This window comes from Peromyscus leucopus, chromosome 4 (assembly GCF_004664715.2).
Source record: "Peromyscus leucopus breed LL Stock chromosome 4, UCI_PerLeu_2.1, whole genome shotgun sequence".
In the NCBI taxonomy this organism is placed as follows: Eukaryota; Metazoa; Chordata; class Mammalia; order Rodentia; family Cricetidae; genus Peromyscus; species Peromyscus leucopus.
Genome location: NC_051066.1, coordinates 76,481,942 through 76,504,707, shown reverse-complemented (window position 1 = coordinate 76,504,707; position 22,766 = coordinate 76,481,942). Strand labels below are relative to the sequence as shown.

The 22,766-nt window shown below is 42.8% G+C and overlaps 1 protein-coding gene and 1 pseudogene across 1 annotated transcript; both read right to left on the bottom strand.

Moving 5' to 3' along the window:
* Nucleotides 1-954: 954 nt before the first annotated feature.
* Traf6 (TNF receptor associated factor 6) lies at nucleotides 955-18,224 on the bottom strand. The gene is made up of 7 exons (XM_028895030.2): nucleotides 18,119-18,224; nucleotides 14,708-15,024; nucleotides 10,469-10,619; nucleotides 8,771-8,929; nucleotides 7,257-7,328; nucleotides 4,513-4,590; nucleotides 955-2,100 (listed from the first exon to the last, which is right to left on the bottom strand). The coding sequence occupies exons 2-7, from the start codon at nucleotides 15,001-15,003 to the stop codon at nucleotides 1,264-1,266; spliced, it is 1,593 nt and encodes a 530-aa protein (XP_028750863.1). The 5' UTR covers nucleotides 15,004-15,024; nucleotides 18,119-18,224; the 3' UTR covers nucleotides 955-1,263.
* LOC114710756 lies at nucleotides 4,597-5,752 on the bottom strand (annotated as a pseudogene).
* Nucleotides 18,225-22,766: the final 4,542 nt, after the last annotated feature.

Here is a 22,766-nt window from a genome sequence, read left to right as displayed (position 1 = left end):
ACACCACCCACTCAAGTTGAGTGTCCATACAACCACTATGAGGGCCAACCTTGGTTTAGTCATCTCTCAAGTACCTACAGCTTCTCAAGTTTTAACAAATTCTGTTTTGAGGAAATCAATTTTATTTATTTATATTTTATGTGCCTTCGTGTTTTGCCTGCATGCATGTCTGTATAAGGCTGTCCGATCCCTTGGAACTGGAGTTACAGACAGTTGCGAGTTGCCATGAGGGTGCTGGGAATTGAACCAGAGTCCTCTGGAAGAGCAGCCAGCTCTTAACAACTGAACTCTCTCTCCAGCCCCTTGAGGAAATCAAATTGATTTCAATAAACTAAGCTAAATCAAAAGGTAGTCAAGAGGGCTGACAAGGTTCCTGGCTGTAAGAGTTCTGTAGTCATCCATAAGATGCTGTCTAATGGCCGATGAGCTGGATCACTTTTAATGTTTATGCTGGTGATTTTGTGTTTTCGAGCAACAGAAGACACGCATGCGGACATGGAAACTGCGCTGCACTGAACAGACAGACGGCTTACACGGCACTAACACTCGACAGCTGGAGACCACGTTACCACAGCATTACAAACGGGAGAAGCTGCGGCCTGGAGCCTCCAAATACGAAAGCAGGGAAGAAACACTTGGTGCTCAGGAGACAATGTGTTTACACTAAACAGTAAGGGTTAAAGCAGTCCCGGACCCTTAGTGAACAACGGGGAAGGGAGCACATGAGAACTTGGGCTTTCCAGGGATCGTGCTTCAAAGCTTCTGAAATTCACAGGCATCAACTAAAATGAGAACTCGGCACCAGAGCAGCAACTTTCTCCCTGGCGTCAGCACAAGGCAGTAGTGATTCTCACGTTTAATACAGTCCACAGGTGTCCTAAAAAAGCCTAAGTTTCTAAGGCACCTAGGATTATTAAACAACTGAGCTTCAGGACACTAACTCCTAACACTAACTTTGACAGTGAAGTACATGGAAAAAGCCCATGGAAGTACAATGAAGAGGTACAGTAATTAACAAACAGATGTGCCACAGGCCCTTCAAATGCTGAGTTTTTGAAGACACAGAGGACATGTGGATTCCCATGAAAACTACCTCAGATATCTGTAACAGTAACAAGTAGAAAGACCTCACTGATGACGTTTGCTGCCTGGAGTCATACCTCTCCCACTGCTTGTTTGAATATTGTTTATTGGGACCAGGCAAGGAAGGCACTGGTTTTCTGTGTGGCTTGTAGTTTTTTTTTTAACACAAGTAAATGGATGCTACACGCCTGCATCAGTACTTCGTGGCTGGAAGCCCTCCTTCCGAAGGCCGCCCATATCAAAGCGGGTAGAGACTTCACAGCGTACTAATAATGTATCATCCTTAACGAAGGTTCCCTGTCTTAAAGCTTCCAGGTGCATAAATGTTACGTAGCCAAAACCTTTGGGGTTCCGTGGGATTGTGGGACGCTGGAAGGCAAGCAGCTCTGGCTTAGCATCCATGACCTCTTCATGGTTTTGCCTTATTACTGCTTCAGACTGATCAAGAATTGTAAGGCGAATTGTACCCTGGAAGGGCCAGGGGAGATGGCTGTCATACTCTCCTTGCATTGTGTGGACAAACAGGGATATATAGTTTGCACAGCGCTGAGCCGTTGGTAACTGAAGGTGCAGGCGCATGCACAGCTTGTACCCAGGTCTGCCTGTGTAGAATCCAGGGCTGTGAATGACGACAGGTTTCTCCTCTTCTTGGGATTTCAAGTGCATCCCAAAGTTGCTAATCTTCCAAATGTAAATCCCATTACACTGCTGTGCTTCCATTTCAGCAACTTTGTCCTCAAGGGTTCGAATGGTTCGCTTGAGCTCGCTTACATTTGTGCTCTGAGTTTCCATTTTGGCAGTCAGTTCCCGGATTTGATGGTCCTGCTTTACTAGGCGACTTTCCAACTGTTTGATAGTTTCTTCATAATTTGGGTCTTCTGGACAACATCCCCGGGATGGAGTGTAAGTATCACATGAATGCAAAGTAAGGCTTACATTATGAACAGCCTGGGCCAACAGTCTCATGTGCAACTGGGTATTCTCTTGCAGGTGTCTCGCCAAGTGATTTCTCTGCATCTGAAACGAAGCACAAGCCACAAGTTGGGAGCACTCACTGAGGACAAGGAAAAGGACCTGGCCAGGCACACAAGAGGTTTGAAGAGTAGCATCACAATTTCTCTCAAACTTTTATCACTTCTCTGTGTTGTCACCTGATCCGATGAAGTAATCCTTTAATTTTACTGGAGCTAACTGATGAACATTCTCAGCTGTTACTTTGATAAATCTCTTCTGTCAAAGTAGCATCTACACCCATGGTTCTTTGTTGACTCAAAGACAACAAACACCCACGTCTCTTTCCACATTCTCCTTCCTCTAATGTGTCTCTCATCAGAGTACAGCTAATAAACTCTTTGCATTAGAAAAATAGGCAAAGCTTTCTACAGATCATGCTTCCTTTAGCCAGTATCATTTTCTCCCCTTTAAGGCTACCCAAGACCGCCTGTCACGTCCTCAACTCCCACTTATGATGCTGACTTATTATAAACTACTACCTCCATAGTATTCTAAGACCATCAAAAATCCTAAATGGTCTACGATAATCATAATGTATATCACAGAAAAATAGAAAATACAGGTGATTAAAAAGGAAATAGGGCCGGGCGGTGGTGGCGCACGCCTTTAATCCCAGCACTTGGGAGGCAGAGCCAGGCGGATCTCTGTGAATTCGAGGTCAGCCTGGGATACCAAGTGAGTTCCAGGAAAGGTGCAAAGCTACACAGAGAAACCCTGTCTCGAAAAACCAAAAAAAAAAAAAAAAAAAAAAAAAAAAGGAAATAGGCTACCTATTATCTGTCTTAATATTTTGATATGCTTCAAATTTTTTCTCTATGCACACAATATAGAACTTCCTCATAACATTTAAGTATATGAGTTACCATTCTATTTTCTGAACTGTGAAGTATGTTTATTTTAAGTATTTATAAAGTAGAGCAGGGAAGCAAATATGTAATTGCATACCCCAGAGAGAATGAGGCCAAGACACACAGCAAGCTGTCAGACACTTCCCACTGTGACCGCCTCCTAACACTAGCCTGGGAGACAAGGGCAGGACTTTCCTCTTTACCAGATGTCCTTGTTTTGAATACTGTTCGTTCAGCTTTCTTTCCTCGCTTACTCCTCTTTCTAGTAACACAAATTCTATAGCATGGCAATCCCGCTTCATCCCTCTCTTACTCTTCTCATCAGTGCTCTAAGCAACACATGGGCCATCTCCACTTGAATGTGCCAGAGCTGGGCAGACTCAATACCATGAAAACTCCTTGTCTTCCTTTCTAAGCTTCCAGCTGTGACAGCTGTGTTCACTCTTTTTGCTGAAGTCTCTCCTTCCAACCCAGTGACTAAGGCCAGAAACCCAGTCGTTCTGGATGCCCTCTCTTCTCCGTCCATCGTATCTACTTCGTTACTATTAGACCTTCCCTGCTAACTGTGCCTGGAGCGCCTAGATCACTCTCCACTCACTCTCATTACTCAGGCTGCCCTCATTTTGGGTGTCGTTAGTGAAAAGCTCAGATACCGCCTTTCCTTAATCTACTTCAGATCTTCCATGTTGTTGCTGGATTGAATAACATAAAAATAAGTCACCACACTCACTCACTTTCTCTTGTCTTCTTGGATATTTTTTGGTAAAATTTTATTTTTATTTTAAATTACATATATGTAATGTGTGTGTCTGTGTTTGGGGATGCATGTGAATGCAGGTGCTACAGAGGCCAGAGGTGTAGGATTCCCTGGGGCTGGAGTTCCAGGCCACTGTGAGCCACCTGATGTAGGCAGGTGCTAGGAACCACGAAGCCCTCTTCCAGAGCCGCCCTGGACATTATTGTCGTGTCTGCCCCCGCCCCCCAAGATCCAGTCCACAGGCTGGTAAGACGGCAGCGGTGCCTGCCACATGGTGCCTGCCCCCAGGATCCACATGGTCGAAGGAGAGAACTCCTATTATAAACTATGCTTTGACCTCCACATGCATGCCACGGAACACAGGAACCACCCCCCCCACTGATGTGCAAACGTGCACATGTGCATACATACAAACTAAAAAATGGCAAAGATTTAGTCTAAATATGTTTAGTCATGTCTACTGAAATACCTTTTTTTTTTGAGACAGGGTTTCTCTGTGTAGCTTTGTGTCTTTCCTGAAACTCACTCTGTAGCCCAGGATGGCCTCAAACTCACAGAGATCTGCCTGCCTCTGCCTCCCAAGTACTGAGATTAAGGCGTGCGCCACCACCGCCTGGCTCCTACTGAAATACTTAAGCCATTATTATGTGTGTAACAGTATTAATATTCATAATAATTTACACTTTATAAACAGTGTTTATATATAAGTGTTTTCTAAAAACTTAAATTTAAATTTGTTGGTATTTTTTCAGTTATAGACCTGAGTATATTTTTTTGAAATTCATATTCCAGAATTCAAAGAAAACTTACCTTCTCATGACAGCCAAAAACACTGAATGTGCAAGGGATTGGAGCTGTCGGGCAGTCTAGATCATAATGATTAGGCATCTGAAAATCAAAATGAAAGCTGAAAAATGACTTCCCCTGCATATCATGCTCTCGATGATGATAGTACCTTTAAAAATCTCATACTACGCAAAACTAAGTATTATCTATGGCTTCTTCACAATTCTGAGAGAAATTAAATAGTAACATCTTACATCACACAATTCACTAAACTTCATTTCTTAAAATGGGTTTGTTTCTACTGCAGAGAACTGGCGCCCTCTTGTGGTATTTTTTTAAGAAAACACCCCCTAACAACTACCATGGCAAACCCAAAGCCCTGTCTGTGGTCTAGGCCATTTAGTAAGGGACCGGTCAGTCATACATTCATTAAAGCCTCTGAATAGATCCATTACTTCCCATATGACAATCTTTTATAAATTATCTTATCTTCAAAACTCTGGCATATTTTCTCTCTACTGGGGAACATGGTTATTATGGTAGAAACACAAGCATCCTAGGCTGGACACAGCACTCCAGTACTTGATTCAAGTGACCGTGTGGTCATAGGTCTGTCTTAGCTGCTTCAAGAGAAGTGTCACCAGTTAGCACAATCAACACGGACAGACATTTGCTATTTTTCTGGAAACAGAACTGACCCTTGACACAGTCCACGGAAGCTTTTTATTTATATGTTTTATATTTCCAGAAAAAGAATCCAAGGATTTTCCCTCCTGTGTGTTTTCATCTTGCTTTATCATGGTCCATGATACCAGGTGAGGTTGTCAGAACAAAAAAAGCCAAACTAACGAGATGGGAGTAGATTATTCATTCTCTTATTTTCCTATCTAGGGTCGATCACTCAACCGGCTTGTGCAGTTCACAATATTTCCCCCAGCTCTGTGATCATCAATGATTTCAAATTCACCAACGAAACCAGGCTTTATCATCACAGTTAGGAAATGAACGATGACTTTGGAGCAGGGCCTGATGAGGACCTGGCATTTGCCTCTCTTCTCGGCATTGCTGATGCTCCTGAAAGCATCTGCCAGTATATGCATGCACACCATGAGGAAAGATGGTGGAGAAATTTAAGCCTTTAATTTGGGGGCTCAAAAAATATCTTCTTTAGGGTGAGATGCATTAAAGATCATATTTTTAAAATGGTACCAAGGGAGCAGGGTGTGATGGTACATGCTTTTAATCCCAGCACTTAAGAGGCAGGGGCTGGTGGATCTTTGTAAGTTCAAGACCAGACTGATCTACACAGTGAGTTCCAGGCCAGCCAGGGCTACATGGAGAGACCCTGTCTCAAAAACAAAACAAAACAAAACAAAACAAAAAAACAAAACAAACCCCCGAACCAACCAACCAAACACAGAAAAAGTACCAAGGGGCTGGAGAGGCAGCTCAATGGTCGAGTACACTCACCTAGCATGTGTGAACTTTGGTGTGTGAAGCCCTAGCACAGAAAGGAAAAAGAGAAGGAAAGGAGAGGAGGAGGGAGAGGAAGAGGAGGAGGAGGGACAGAAAGGAGGAGGAAAGAAGCCATGTGAAAGTAGGTCCAATTTTCACTAAAACTGAGCCATAGTTTTGGACGGGAGGTGAAGTTAATGTCACAGTAAGGATCAAAGTCCAGTCTTTCTGATGTTTCATTATGGTTTCTGTCTGTATTAAACTTTATTTTTGTTGAGCTTTTATAAGTATAGCATAGTTTCCTTTAAATATTGAGAACAAAGAAGAAAACTGGGGTATGGGATGACTTTATGAGCAAGATGTTTAACATCTTCAAATTAGGATTCTTGAAAAAACACTACTAACAGATACATGGGAACATTTAGTCAACTTGCTATTAAGTAAGTAATCAGTGAGTTTTTACTTACAGACTTTTGGGGCTCACACAGATTTTGTGACTAATATTCATCCTTTGTGGTAAACTCCCTAAATGTTAACAGATAGCAGCTGGATGGAATTTTCCTTTCTTTATTAGTAATTAAAATATAACAGTTTTCTATTACAACTATTGCCTTTGAGGATGCTCAGCAGTGGTTCCGGAAGCCACTGCATGCCCCAGGAGCTGGCGCTGCACAGTACTGTGCTACTCAGCAGGTGAGCTTTCTCCTGCTTCCTGGTTCTCTCAGCCAATCGCTGGACAACCAGGCCCTCATGTCAGTGTGTAAATATATTCTTCTACAAGTCTGTTTTTAAGTGGGGCCCTTTACTTGCAATTGTTTTTAAAACTATATTTTAAAATTATATGTTTTGGTTCAATTTTGTTCATTTCCTTGCCTGTGCTGGGCACACTAGGTAGATTCTCTATTCCTCTGAGATCCATCCCTAGCCAATGGAATCCTTTTTTTTTAAGTGTCTCTCTATGTTGTCCAGGAACTTACTATGTAGATGAGGCTGGCTTCAAACTCAGAGATCAACCTGCCTTTGGTTCCTGACTGTTGAGATTAAAGGTGTCCACCAGCCACCATGTCCAGCTCACCATTGGAATATAAACAAAGGAACTATGCAAATGAGTCAGAAATTAAGCATCTACAAATGCTAGATTTTTGTTCTTTTGAAATATTTATTAATTAATTTATATAATTTTTTTGCACAGCAGAATGCTTTAACACATGATTTTGCCTTATTGATTTAAAATTTTAATTAAAAAAAAAAAAAACACCGCAGCACTTCTTTAAGCTCTTAAGGAAATAGCGATTTGCAAAAGAGATTCCTACCTGTTCTCTGATGAGGATTGTACCACAGTATTCACAGATGATATTTGCCAAAGGACAGCTTTGATCATGGATCTAAGTTGTATGAGAGAATTAAGAAATATATGAGAAAGTCTGAAAAGGTAAAAAGACTAATTTTTATAGAGTAATTTTTTCACCATGAGCAAATGAAGAACATTTGTTTATGTACAGTCACAATGTGAGACTTTTGTTAGTTAATGAGAATATGTTAACAACATGCAACACAGCGATGGTTTCTTTTGAATTTGAAGCAGAGCACCCCTGAATAGCATGGACATCACTTGCTGAAGTAATTCTCCAAGGACTAAAGATTTTAGCAGCAGCATGACAAGTTAATTACAATTCTCTCCAGTAAGTTAAAGTTAACAAACAATCAAGAGCATTCGGGCACAAGGCTTTGGTACCTAAGTTCTCAGAAGGGTGAGTCCCATTTTCTAGAACACAGTAACTTTGGTTTAATAGATATGCTGAGAAATAGACAACCTTCCTCATTAGTTCATGGAATTTGTTCAGTTTGAGAGAGGTACCAAATTTGTTCCAGTTATGACTGAGACTTTACATATTTATTATTAGCAAATTAGCTGAATTTTTGTGACTATTGTATTATCACACTAAATATAAAATGCTCGATTTCCTAAGAAGCACATTTAGAAGAATAAAAGTTTAAGAAAGTAACTAAGTATCAGTTATGGAGGAACATAAACTAACATAGGTATTTCAGTAAGGAGCACAAAGGTAGGCTTCAGTGTCACCAGACACTGTCACCGTTAGAATGAATGAAAACAACCGCTCTACTGTCATGATGCTGCTGGGTACCATACTGTTTCTTTTAAAGGTTAACCTCAACTGAAGGACAATACACATTGAAAAGTCAATGGAGCCAATGACTTAGCACCAGTGGAACACACTTTGCCATATTTAATGGATTCTTTCTCGCAGATGCAACAGCTCACACTCTTTGTGAAACAAGTCTGTATATATTTTACACAGTAATCAAGCTACTTCTTTGTCTGCCATCAGTTCATTCATTAAAATTCACAGATAGGGAGTAAACCAGCATATATGTACCTTTCCTAGCAGCTCCTGTTCATTGTTTACTCTCAGTAATTAGTTTAATGCTTTCTAAGGATATGTAAATATAAACTCCACACTTATGGACTGTGGGTTCCCTGAAACTTCATTTCTTTCATAAAAATTAGCTTTTAAAAACTGATAATATAGCTGGGTGGTGGTGGTGCACATCTTTAATCCCAGCTCTCAGGAGGCAGAAGCAGGTGGATCTCTGAATTTCAAGCCAGCCTGGTCTACAAAGTGAGTTCCAGGACAGCCAAGGCTACATGGAGAAACCTTGTCTTTAAAAACAATGACAATAAAAAACCAAAACAAAAAACTGATAATATAAATTCATTTTTTTCATTTTTGTATTTACATCCTTATCCAATGCTGATGTCTTCAAATATATACTTTAAATGCAATGAACAAATCTAAGAACATACCTCTTTCTCTTCAAATGGCATGGACACAGCACAGTTTACACAAGAAACCAGTCTCCTGGGACAATCCTCGATAATGTGTATATTAAACTGGCACTTTTGGAAAGGACGTTGGCATTGGGGACAATTCATAAGAGCAAATTCACAATGTGCTTGATGATCCTGTAATAAAGGAAAAATAGTTGGTGAGTATTTGAAAACTCTAAAAATGTTTTCTAAACATAATCTTTTCAGAATTTGATATAACACAAGTCACCTGAGAAGGGAGTCTCAGTTGAGGGACTGCTCAAATCAGATTGGCCTCTGGGCATGTATCTAGGGGACTGTTTTGACTGTTAACTGATGTAGGAGGGCCCAGCCCACTGTGGGTGGCACCATTTCACGGACAGGTGGTCTTGGGCTGTGTAAGAAAGCTAGCTAAATAAGGGCCTATGAGCTACCCATCCAATTGTGTTTCTCCAGTGATTCTGTGTGAGCCCAGGCCTGACTTCCTCAGCAACAGACTACTACAGCCTTTCTTACCCAAAGCTGCTTTTGGTCAGAGTGTATTATCACAGCAACAGAGACTAAATAAGAACAGTGACTAAAGACCACATTCTCTAGCCATACACAGTCATGAAGGCCTTAATGAAGTCTTTCAAACAATAATTTGTGATGTCAAGTTTATAAAAAGACTATGAAGTCTCAAGTTAATATTTCTAGTTAGAGAAGTTTTGGAACGGAGTTAGATTTCCAGATTAGCAATTTATAATTGTGCTAAAAAGGTCACTCCCAAAACAGGGGCTGAAGAGGTGGCTCGGTGGTTAAAAGTGAATGCTGCTCTTCACAAGGACCCAAATTCTGTTCTCAGCATCCACACTGGGCTGATAACAAATGCCTGTAACTCTGGGGAATCTAATACTTCTTCTGGCCTCTATGGGCACCCACATGCATGCTCGGATGGACACACACACACACACACACACACACACACACACACACACACACACACACACACGAGTAAATCTTTTTTTAAAAAACAGCAAAATAAAAGGGACAGACTTCAAATCTGCCCTAAACATTTAATTTCAAACAGGATATTACTCATATTTGATTTCTAGTAAAAAACAAAACAAAACACCAAAGAATTGATTTATTTTAATTAAAAAGGAAATTTTTTTTTTTTTTTTTTTTTTTTCGAAAGGTTTCTCTTGTAGCTTTGCGCTTTCTGAACTTGCTTTAGACATGCTGTCGAACTCACAGAGATCTGCCTGCTTCTGCCTTCCGAGTGCTGGGATTAAAGGCGTGCGCCACCACCGCCCGGCCCAACTATATGAATATTTTATCTAGTGACTAATACAATGTGCAATTTAGAAAAACAGAGAAAGGTACTGAGATGATGGCTGGAAGACACTTTTTTTCTTATTTCAAAACGAGAGAAATAAAGTTATGGGAGTAAGATAACTTGCAATTATGGAGCTCTTCAATTGTTGGAACTACAGATGTGCTGATCTGAAAAACTCTAAAGAGCACAGACTTGTTTTATTGCTGGGACAAAGCCAAAGCAGGAAGACTAAAACATTTTCTAATTTTTGACATGTAATGATGGCAAGAATTTATTCACCAGTCCTGATCTGCTATAACGATGCACAGCTAACAGCGCAGTCATGATGATGTAGAGATGACATTGTGACACCAGCAGGAAAGCATCCTTCTGCATACCTCGAGATGTCTCAGTTCCATCTTCTCCAAACAGCCTTTATTTGGGCACTTTACCATCAGAGAAAGAATCTCTCGCTTTGCAAAATTGTCAGGAAACAGTTGATTTTCCAGCAGTATTTCATTGTCAACTGGGCACTTGTGACCTGCATCCCTAAAAGAAGCAGGAACTCAAGAGTTAGTAAAGACTGACTGCAGCTCTCCTTATGAAATAACACATGCATTATTATTATTATATGCACAGCAACACCAGAATGTGGAGTATTTGGAGTTTAGGAATTCACTTATAAAATGAATGTGAACTAGCACTGCACTATTTATCAAAGGCTAACAGGCTGTCAATTGGGGGATAGATTCCAGCTAGAAAATAAGCAAAACATTGAATAAAATTATAGTTTGGTTGGTATAAACATGAAGTGAAGGTCAGTTAGGAAAGAATTCTGGCAATCTGGCTGGCTGTGCTCTGTAGTACCTCTATAGTCTACCAGTATGTCAGACTCAGCTGCTCACAGTATTAGCAACACATTTACTGTGTTATAAACAGAAGTTAAACCAGTTAGCAGTACCCTTCTGAGGCTTCCTGTAAGCTTTGAAATGAGGTCTATGATACGCCAGCTCCTGAGCAACAGAAGGATGATTTTGCTTGCACATCTTGGGTGAACTATAGTAGAACTAAAGGTCCTCTGTGATGGGCTTCCCAGTGTTCTACCTCTCCTCCCCTTATGGTGGGAAAAAATCATCTTCGGGAAACCTGGGAGTCTGCCATGCTCTTTGAAATTTTTGGTATGTTTCAAAAAAATCTTTTTTTTTTTTTGAAGTAAAATAAAAATAAGATATTTTTATTTTTAATTATGTGTATGTATCTGTGTAGGGGTACGTGTACATGATTGTAGGTGCTCATGGAGGCTAGAGGTATTGGATCGTATAGAGTTGTAGTTATAGGCAGTTATGAACTACCTGCTAGGGGGTTCTGGGAACCGAACCTGAGGCCTCTTCAGGAGCAGTAAATGCTCTTAACTATGAAGCTATCTCTCCAGCCATCCAGAGATGTGACAATGAAGTAGGCCACAGGAGCCTTAGTCAATCACTGTACCATTCCTTCAACACTTCTTGCTTCTATGACTGGACATGGTATCTGCTGTCAAACAGCACAGAACTAATCAAAATGAGACAGAGCTGGTTTTTATGGGGTCTGTTTAAGATTACATAATGGATGCCAGGTATGGGATCTCTGTGAGTCCCACATAGGGAGCTCCAGGACAGCCAGGACTACATACCTTGTCTGAAAAAAAAAAAAATTACATAATTAACTGTCAGATACTTTAAAACACTGAAAGCCTCCCCCACCCACCCAATGGATTCTGTAACCTACAAGACTCACTGCACTGTCCAAACCCACCAAATCCATCATCGTCCCCCTGGCCAATGCCCCCCCCCAATATCAGTAGCCCTTAGAGTCACAAGCACCACTGGCACCAGCTGGAAGAAGAGCAGACTCCCTGTCAACAACCCTCTCCAGCAACATCAGCAGACCCTAGAGAGGCACAAGCACCACTCACACCAGTTGGAAGAACAGCGCAGACACACTAGTGGGAAGAAAAGACTCCATTGGCACAGACACAACCCACACCAGTAGGAAGAACAGACTCCATAGGCACAAGTAAAACCCACACCAGCCAGAAGAACTGGATAATACACTAGATCTAGGCACTCAACCCCACCCCCCCAAACCTCAACTGAGACAACCCTACTCTATCTGACAACCAGCTAATCACCTCATGGGAGGCTTTACCCTTTCTGAGGGGTGGATGGGGGGTGGTGATGGTAGTGGTTGAAACTAGGTGGGAGAGGGAATGGGAGGAGAGAAGGGAGGGGAAATATATATGTAAACAAACAAAAAAGCCAAAAAAACAAAAACCCAAAACAAAACACAGAAAGTCAGGAACAAATCTTATAAAACATGCATATCTAAGCGAAAGAACTTTACAAAGTAAATCTAAAACTATTACCCCCAGTTTTAGAAAATCTAAAAGAAAATTAATTAGACCAAGATCCACTTTGATTTCTTGAATAATAGTCAATGAAGAATTTACAGCAGTTCCTTTTAAAAGAGTAAAGCCATAGTATTCTGCCATTTCTAGCTTTGAGGGAAATGGGACTAAAGCCTCAGATTTCCTTTTGTGGGATTTCTTTCTCTTATCACTATCTTACTTCAAAATATTTTGCAACAAAGATTAGCTAGCTACCTTCCTGGACACTTGATAAAACAGTGTATATTTCTACCTATAGGAAATCAGCATGTCACATGTGCTACCATTTTATCTAATAATATATTAAAACATGGACAGGACGGTGAGCCTTAAACATTGATTTGCTGTGGTCTAAACCAGAGGCCCTAGGGGACACTGTGGCCTCACGGGCTGGGCTGAAGGTGATACTATTAGCATCCAGTGGACACGCAGCAGGCATGAAGCTCAGGTTCTAACAGGAGAAGACATCCTGCCTTAATAAAGAATCATCTGGCCTAAAATATCATCAACAGCACCACGGGTAGGAAACAAACACACAGAGAAACAACAAACACATAACCCTATACTCTATCCTCTACAGTTCTTACTGATTCAATGCCAGGCAACACAGTTCCCCTCAAATTGAAGAGATGTGCTGCTCCCTTGTAATTCAAGCTCCAGGTAATATGGTCACCTTAACTTCAAGTTTTATTGAAAAGTTGGCACAGAAATTGAGAGATAAGAATTCCTAGACCATTGAGTATCCCAAGATGGCTTTAGTCTACTTAGGAATCATTACAGTTTGGTTCCTAATGCAGCAATGTTCAGAACAGAGCTTTGGAGAAGTGAAGCTTTGGAACTCAACGAGGGCTCTGACCTCCTCAGTGGATTAATCCATTTGTGGGTTCATAGTCTGTTAGTCAGTGTGAAAGGTAATGGAAACCCAGGAGATGGGACCTAGCTGAACTGAATGAGGATCTTTTTCTCTTATATATTTTAGTCCAGTTACAACATTCACATACCAAGTGCCTACTGTGGGAAAGGCACTATTCCTGTAACTAAAGACAACTGATTTAACATCTCAGTCTCAAAGAGCTACTTTCGAGTGCTGTATGTAGGCAGAGAAAAAAATCATAATGATAATCTATCAGTTGTTTAAGGACAAAAGTGCTGGGGGAAAATCAAAGCCTAGCCTGGTAAGGAAGATCTGGAGTGTAGGAAAGCAAGCAGGCTTGTGGCTTGCTGCGGAACAGAGTAGCCAGGACACCTAGGAGTGTGTTCCAGTTCAACAAGGCAGGCACACGCCTGGCATTTACAAGCAGCAGCACGAAGAAGGAGTGGAAGGAGAGTGAGCACTTGGAGAGGGCAGAAAATGAATCATATTATTCCCAGATAGCTCGTGCAGTATGTTCTGAGCCAAGGAGACATCATGTGACTTATATGGCAGGGCTTGCTGTAATGAGACTGAGTGAGGACAAGGCTAGGAGGAGAAAGGCCTGTTAGAGCTGACGTCAAGCAATGTATTCATGTATGGCTGGTTGTGTGAAGGGTACAGTACCAGTGGGGGCAGAAAGAAGGGAATGGATTACAGAAATGCTGGTCATTTTACAGCTGCTCAGACAGGAGACAACAGAATTTACCACAGCTAGTATCAGAATATACAATCACTCCCAGAATCAGCGTTACTCATCTGTCGGATTTACCATATTCTAGTAGGATAACTCAAGGCAAATTAAAAATACTATTGTCATGAAACATAGAATCCTCTCCTAGTCTGCTTCAGAACTGCCTGGGGCAAAAGTAGCTATTTACTTTCCAGTTTACCTGAGGCAAAGGATGGGAAAACACAGACGCCTCCTTTCAAACTGCAGTACAAACTGGGATGGGACCCTAAGTACCTCATTTTTCTATTCCTTCTTCTTTTTTCCTGAGCAGTTTTTTCTGTCTGCCTATTTTTGGGATGACCTGTTTCTTTTCCTTCCTTCCTTCCTTCCTTCCTTCCTTTTCTTTTTTTTTTTTTTTTTTTTTGAGACGTTTCTCTGTGCAGTCCTGGCTGTCCTGGAACTTGTGTTGTAGACCAGAATGGCCTTGAACTCAGAGATCCATCTACCCGCCTCTGCCTCCCAGGTGCTGGGATTAAAGGCATGTACCCCCCCCCCCTAGGGATGCTTGTTTACAACATGCTTTTTGTATTTGGTTGTTACAGGCATCGTTCTTTCTTAAAATCAAATACCTTATGGATTTGATGATGCAGGCTTTGCAGAACCTGTGGCCACATGGTGTTTGCACGGCTTCTCGTAAGGCCATCAGGCAGATGGGGCACTCGTACTTGCTCTCCAGAGGGGGGTCGAACTCCACATCGTAGCCCTGGATCTCTTCCAGGAAGGAGCTGGAGAGGTTCCCCGTGCTGGCAGACCCACCCACACTGTCGTCTTTCATGGCAGCGCTGCAGGAGGAGGCCATGGCAGCACAGCAGTCACTCGAGGACTGGCTGGACCCACAGCTGTGTTCACAGTTTAACAGACTCATAGTAGCTTTCTATCAGTCAGCCTATAACAGAGCAAGAAGGGAAACAACAACAAGGCTTTAGCATGCAAACATAGTTTACCTGTACTAGTCACCTAGTAATGCACACATACTGTTTCAGTTTGTTTCATACGACTACCATCTCATGGGACGTTATCTGAGTCCCTCCTTCAAATGTTTGTGAGTCACCTATGCCAAACACAGAGACCAGATAGATCCTCTACGGAAAGTGCCTGGTCTAATGCAGTGACGATGACAACAGAAGGTTAAAAGAGGAAAGCGCTTCAGTTCAACAGCCCATCATCTGTTCACAGTGTCTGAGGTCGGGAATTCAGTGTTCACTGTCATGCCCCCCCCTCCCCCCGCACACAGCACAAGAGTTCTGCATATAACAGTAGATGCTCACTAAACACTACTGAGGAGGTTGTCATGTCATTAAGGGTCCAGTGGGTATTCTCAGCTGAAGAGAATAGTACAGCCAGCAGGGAACCAAGTGATCACACGCCACTAGTACTGGGTGTGTGTGTGTGTGATCTGGGGCAAGTAAGCAGAACCACTCAGAACCACTCAGAACTTCGTTTCTTCTGATCTAAAATTCCATGTAGATTTCTAAATGCTCAGTGTGGCAATTTCTAGTATATAGAAAGAATGGAATTTAAAAGTATATATTTATCTCCTTCTGCCTTCCGCCAGATCAGATGACCATGTTTCACTACTAATGACTGGAAAAACATGTGAGCTTTCTTTGCCTATGGAAAACTATTGTACTAGCAGACATGCCTTCAAATTCTACAGTTACATTACGGACATGAGACGTGAACGTTTAACAGCAACTTATAATATCTACAACCAGCCATGTCTTTAGCTTAATTATCCTTGAGGAAACTTCCTAATGTAAACTATAATTCTGGAAGCGGATGCAAACCTCCAATCAGCAGAGCAGACAATAGCCCTCATGTCTGTCTACATAAAAATTCTGCCTGCCATTCTGCCGAACGGAGGACTAAGCAGTAGCTACCATGTCCCTGAAGCGGCTCAGTGGGTGAAGGTGCTTGCCTCTAAAGCTGACCAGCCGAGTTTAACCCCTGGGACCTATAAACTGTCCTAAGACCTCCACACACGTGCCACCCACACTCCTCTCATGAAGCAGTACCCAGATGTATTCAACAGCAATAAAACCTGTAACAACAGCAACAATAAAAGAAAGAAGTTCTCAGTTGGGTCTAGTGGGGGCAGGTCTGTAATCTTAACTACTAGGGAAGCTGAGGCAGGAGGAGAATGAATTCTAAATGAGCCTAGACAACTTAGTGAGACCCGCTTAAAAACGGTCAAAAGAGGGCTGGGGAAACAGCCCAGTGGCAGAGGACTTGCCTGGCATGTGAGGCTCTAAACTCAATCCCCTGAACTGGAAATACATATGGGTGTTCACAATCTTTTCACTCCCAGGTACAAACACCTTTCGTGAGATGCACCTCACAACTTCCAGTCACTGTCTGACAGGCACCTACAAAGAAGCAGGAGGGCTAGAGGATGGCTCAGAGGTGAAGAGCTCCCGCTCTTCCAGGGGATCTGAGCTGCGGTCCTTCTCCCATGTTGGGTGGCTAACCCCCCTGTAAGGCTGGCTCCAGGGGATCTGGCCTCTCATGTACAGACACACATACAAATAATTAACAAGAAAATAAATCTTAGAAAACAGAACAAAAAACCAAAGCCTAGAAGTGGCAGAGCTCTTGTTGTAAGGGCAGGACCGTGACCGTGCTGCAGGGTAGTGCCCAGGGCCGGGCCGGACGGTCTGCACCTAGGCCCTCCTCAGTCATTTGGTCATGACTTGTGCGAAGCGGATAATCTTACGCTTCAGTTTCCTCTCTCATTAGCCAGAGGTTCCATCTGAGAGTTCAACACTGAGAGCTGTATCTGGCAGTCAGAACAAGTGATTATTTCATATAGTTTTATACAGCGTTGTCTTCACTTATTAGAGCGAAACCATGCAGCTTAAAAAGGTCAACTTGCCTAAGACCACCAATTAAGCAACAGAGTGGGACCAAACCCCAAAGTCTACCTGACGCCGGAACCTAGATCCTTCTGCACTACATTATGTTTGTCTGTGTTTTGACAAAATAAAAAGATTTATTTCTTTTTAAGTGCTGTCTAGCATTATTACATTGAGTTGATATAACTCCAAAAATTCACCTGAGACCTCATACGTTTACTTTACTTTTGATATAATTTTGAAAGACCTCATACCATTTTCCTCTATTTTTGATGTAATTTTGAAAAGTTGAAATTACCTCCCACAGCCTTGCCATTTCTAATGTGAACTCCTAGGAAAGACTCGTTCTGACTGGAAGACATACGGAATAAGAGGCAGTGGCACACGGGAGAACTAGGCATGCACGCCTTTCTTCAAAGATGAGTAAGACCTCCTTTAGTGTCTTCTTATTGAGGACAAATGACAGCTATGCCACACCACGGGCCATGTTCTTTGTCATGTTCCTTCTCACACATAATCTTGCATCTACTTCTTTAGTTGTGTTTCTAAGGGTAGAACTGTTGGGTGAAAGGACATGCTATTTTTAAATTTTTCTGATACATGATGTTGCTTACCCAATATATATCAAAGGCTTTCTAGTCTCCATTCCGGCACAGTGTATACAAGACTGTCCATTTTATGTATCCTTGATAATAAACTCTTATAATTTTTAGTTGTTTTGTCTTGCTTTGCTTAGTAAAGTCATTTCTGAGACATGGATATTTGTTACTGCGCTGTAAAGCACATATCAAAGTGCTAGCCATGTGGCAAACATGAGTCTTCCCTTCTTGCCAAATGTTTGGTTTAAAATTCAGCTATGGACAGTCTCTATATTGCTTCCTTGCTGTCCAGTTCAAGATTTGAACATCATCTGATTTAAAGAGATCTTTTACAAACCACATGTTCCTAGGAAAACATGCTTGAGGGTAACAACTCCTTAAAAGGATGTCCACTGAAGGAGTGCATTGTAAGTGCACTCTTAAAAACCTACACAAGCATCTGTGGACAAAGGAGTGGTGAGAACGTAAGGAAGGCGTGAAGATGACCACTGTCTTCTGGGAACGACATGGCCACCGCCGCCATTATTACCTGCTCAAGATCCCTCCTTAGGAGCTGTTAAGACGGCTCAGCAGTTAAGAACAAGTGCAGTCCTTCCAGAAGACCCAAGTTTGGGCCCCAGCATCCATATCAGAAGTCTCACAACCACTTGTATCTCCAGCTCCTGGGGATCTGATACCTTCTTCTGGCTTCTGTGGGCTACACACCTGAGACAGACAGACACACACACAGACATAAATAAAGTAATTAATTAATTAACAAGATAAAGATCCCCCTGAACGCTGTCACGGTGTGGGAAGCACCACCCTTCTCTGAGGTCCGACTTGCAGTTAAAGGTTGCTGGAGGAGACATTTTCTGCAGTAGCGTAGTCACTGTTAAGCTACCCATGCTCCTGAGGGCAGCCCTAACCAAATTCATTAGTTTACCAAATATGTACATACATACATATCAGCTCGTAGGGTATAAAACACAGGGGTGTTACTAGAAAAAAAAACTGATCGATATCAAGTTGCTTTCATTACTTCCCATGCTATAAGAACATAGAAGCTCTATGTCTTCTAAATACTCTTCAGATAATAACCTTGAAAGTCTATGGGTGTGTGCGCGAGCATTGTACGTGCGTGTGTGTGTGTGTGTGTGTGTGTGTGTGTGTGTGTGTGTGTGTGTGTGTTTAATATACTGCAGTATTTTAACACAGTATAGTAATTAGACTGCAATTTAATTAATATCAGGGAAATTTAGCTATAACATGCATATTTGAGTACCATTTAGTATTTTTATGTTTACGTTCTCTGAGGCAAGTTAAAATATCTTTCCCTTTACTTTTACATGTTGCAATGACTTAGGTAAAAAAGCTGCATCTCTCATTTCCCCACAGTGAATAGCTGTCTTAATGAACATTTAAAGAAGAAGGAAAAGAACCAGCTACAGAGGTGAGGGCATCATGTGGACATGTATAAAAACACTGTGCTCTGGGGAGTCCTTTCCGGAGCTGCTACAAAATCCGACTCCAGACTCAAGAAAATAAGTTACGCTTTGGTATCTTAGCATCTTTTTTTTTTTTACTTATTTGGGCAACTTTCTCCATGAATAGAGAGGGCAGAATGAAATTCAAGTCATCCTTTGTCTTGTACTTCATGACTGCAATGCTGTTTGCTGCCGAGAATCTAGTTAGGCCGCAGAGGTAACCATTACCAACTTCTCTCGACTACACAGAGAGTAAGCAGCGAAATTTACCTTATCAGAAATCATGGCTTGTATCTACTAATCTGTATCTAGGTATATATTATAATTCAAAGACAAAGAAGTTAGATGCCTTACGTGAAGGGTAGGTGACCCACAAAAACAGATGCTATGCTAGGAAATGTAGATGTTATGTCTTGAAAGCACACATTTTATGTTAGCTGGAGTGCAAACATGTAATTCATAAATCAAAACCACATAAAATAAATACTGACAAATTATCTTTAATTCCTCCTACAAGGGGCTCACCTGGTGGGATTCACCAAGTGGAAGGAGAGCAGTGACTTGTCCTGTGACTTCCACACATGAGCTTAGGCATGAAGGCCTACATAACACACAGTGGAATACACTAAATAATTACGTAAAAAGCAAAACTCAAATTTTTCTACTATAGCAACTGTGTGCCAAGACCTTAAAAACCCATTCTTGCTAGGTGGTGGCGGCGGTGGCATACACCTTTAACCCCAGCACTTGGAAGGCAGAGGCAGGTGGATCTCTGTGAGTTCCAGGCCAGCCAGAGCTGTTATTCAGAGAAACCCTGTCTTGAAAAACAACAAAACAAAACAAAACAACAATAAAACAAACCCATTTTTAAAATGCAAAGCCCTGCAAATGGTTAAGAAATGCTACAAAAATACTTGATGGATGTAATTTAGTTTTGAACCCAAATTCAAAGTGCTTTTGCTTACTCAGGGATTGTTTGCTCCTCCAAAAGCCATAGACTTTCGACAATCTCTCTCTCTCTCTCTCTCTCTCTCTCTCTCTCTCTCTCTCTCTCTCTCTCTCTCTCTCTCTTTGGTTTTTCGAGACAGGGTTTCTCTGTGTAGCTTTGCACCTTTCCTGGGACTCACTTGGTAGCCCAGGCTGGCCTCGAACTCACAGAGATCCGCCTGGCTCTGCCTCCCCAGTGCTGGGATTAAAGGCGTGCGCCACCAACGCCCGGCCGACTATCTCTTATACAAGCCAAGTGACCAAAATTTATTAGCAGCAGAATGTATTACCACAGACATACTAGGCTGTAATTCTGAAATAGTATATATACAGTGCATCAAGGCTGAAACTCAGATCTGATTCTTGTTTGCATCATGTGGACAACCACTGCCTCAAACACTTTCCTTGAGCCACATAACGCCAAACCATCTACATACACTCCACCCTCCACCTCAAAAACCAAAAAAAAAAAAAAAAAAAAAAAAAAAAAAAAGCTCCTTTACCACCGGGCATCATCAAAGGAGGTGTGAAACGCCAGCAGCTCAAGTCACAAAGTCTACACTGCTAGACCTGTGTAGCAGGCTAGGCACCTGCGCTCGGAGAAACGAGCGAATCCTATACATCCAAGCTTTAGGTGCTTTCTGTTCACAGACCAGACAGTCTGAGTCTCAGCTGGAGTTCCCCTGAAGCCAAATACTAGGAAGAGCTTTATCGACACAGCGTCTGGAACAATCGCTCGAGTGCAGGGGTGGGGAGGGAACATTGGTGTCATCGAACTTTTTTTTTTTTTTTTTTAAACTTACTGCTTAGGACCTCTATCGAATTTAACCGGGAACCCAAAAAGTTTCCCCCACGGCACTCTGGAAGTTTGAAGGTTTTAGTTTTTCCTTTTTCATTTAAGGTAAAAGGGACGGGAAAACCCAGCGGGCGATTTCCTTCCAGGGGCAGGGGAAAACACGAGGATGAGCAGGGCTGAGGAAGTGGGATGCTGTAAGCCTGGAGGCCACGGGACGCCGGGAAAGGCTCCCCGACCAGGGGCGGGTCCAGGGCTGTGGGGCGACAGCGGCCCGGCCCGGAGACGTGCAGCCCCGGGGAGGGGACGGAGGGCGTCCCCGGCCTGGGGGAGGGCAGCGGGCGCGACCTGCACCTGTTAGACGCGGGGCCAGAGGGCGGAGGCGACTGCGTGCGGACCCGGGGGGGTCCCGGGGCCACCCGGCCTGGAGGGGGCAGGGGGCGGAGTCCCGGACCCGGGGGAGGACGTGGGAATGGCGACTCCGGTCTGCGGGAGGCGAGGGCCCGCGGCGGCGACACGTCCCTGTCCCGCGGGGAGCCGGGGGTGACTCTCCCGGGCCCACGGCCGCCGGAACCCAAGTTCGAAGCCGCTCACTCACCGTTCGCACACGCAGAGACGCCACAGCCGACCCGGAAGGCTCCCCCGGGCCACACCGCGTCGCCAACACACGGGGCGCTCCAGGACCAAGTGACTCTGACGCCAGACTCCTGGTTCGAGGGCAGCGTCCGCTGCGTCCGCCGACGGCCGGAGCCTCAGCCCCAGCGGCGGCAGCCGCTGCTTCCGCCTTCTCAGCTAGACAGGAGCAGAGAGAGGAGGGGGAGCGCGTCCCGAGACAGAGCGGCCCTGCGGGAGAGGGCGCCCCCTGGCCGTGGTCCTCCACGCTGCAGCTGTCAGCCCGGGTCGGCCTCGGAATGTGCAATTCTGAACCGACTGCACTCTGTGTATGTGTGTGTGTGTGTGTGTGTGTGTGTGTGTGTGTGTGTGTGTGTGTGTGTGTGTGTGTGTGTGTGTGTGTGTAGGTGTGTGTGTGTGTGTGTGCAAGAAGAAGTTTTCTCAATAGGTTAGAACCCTACATTAATCAGGTAGTCCTTCCTCTCATGAGTGCAAGAGAGTCATCTCATGCATGAAACATTTCTTCACAATTGCTATCATTTGCACTAGCCTGTTCTCTGGCACTGTCACAGGAAAGCTATTTTGAATTCCCAGTTTAACTGGATGCAAATATCTACGGATTATTAACAGCCACAACTGCAATAGATGCCCTAAAGATTTTCACCCTTCTGCAAATTTGATTCATCTTCTCCACTTGATGGGGAAGGTATTACTGAGTCACATGTGCGTATCCTGAAACTAGAATGTGTGCTTTCAAAACCAGTTTTTCCCTCTTTATAAACCTTGTGACTTTAGATCAAGTTACTTAATCTATACTTGCTTCAACCCTCTCATCTCACATTAATTAGCATATTAGTAAGGTTGCTAGGTAAAGTAAGTAAATACATGTAAATAAATGGTTTAAGTTATCTAGCAAATAATATGTGCAATAAATACAATACTACATGTCCATTTTTGCTGACATTTTAACAAAATGATTCTTTCCAACATAAGAATCTGTCACTACTCAGATGCAGAGTCCCCCCTTTAAAAAGTGCCTTGAAATATTTAAGACATAAAAAGTACAAAGAAATACACACAAGCATCTGGCAAATCATACCATGTAAGAAGTAAAAGTAAGCCAGCTGAATTGCTACATGTTGCACATCCTTCTCCATTAGTTGCCTCTTCCATTCATATAAATAAGCTCTTGTGGATGGAAAAGAGATCATTATACACAATCAAGAGATGGGGAAGGGCCAATGAAATGGCCCAGTGGGTAAAGGAGCATGCCTTTAACCCGACGAGTCAGAACTCCAGAACCTACATTTTAGAAGAGA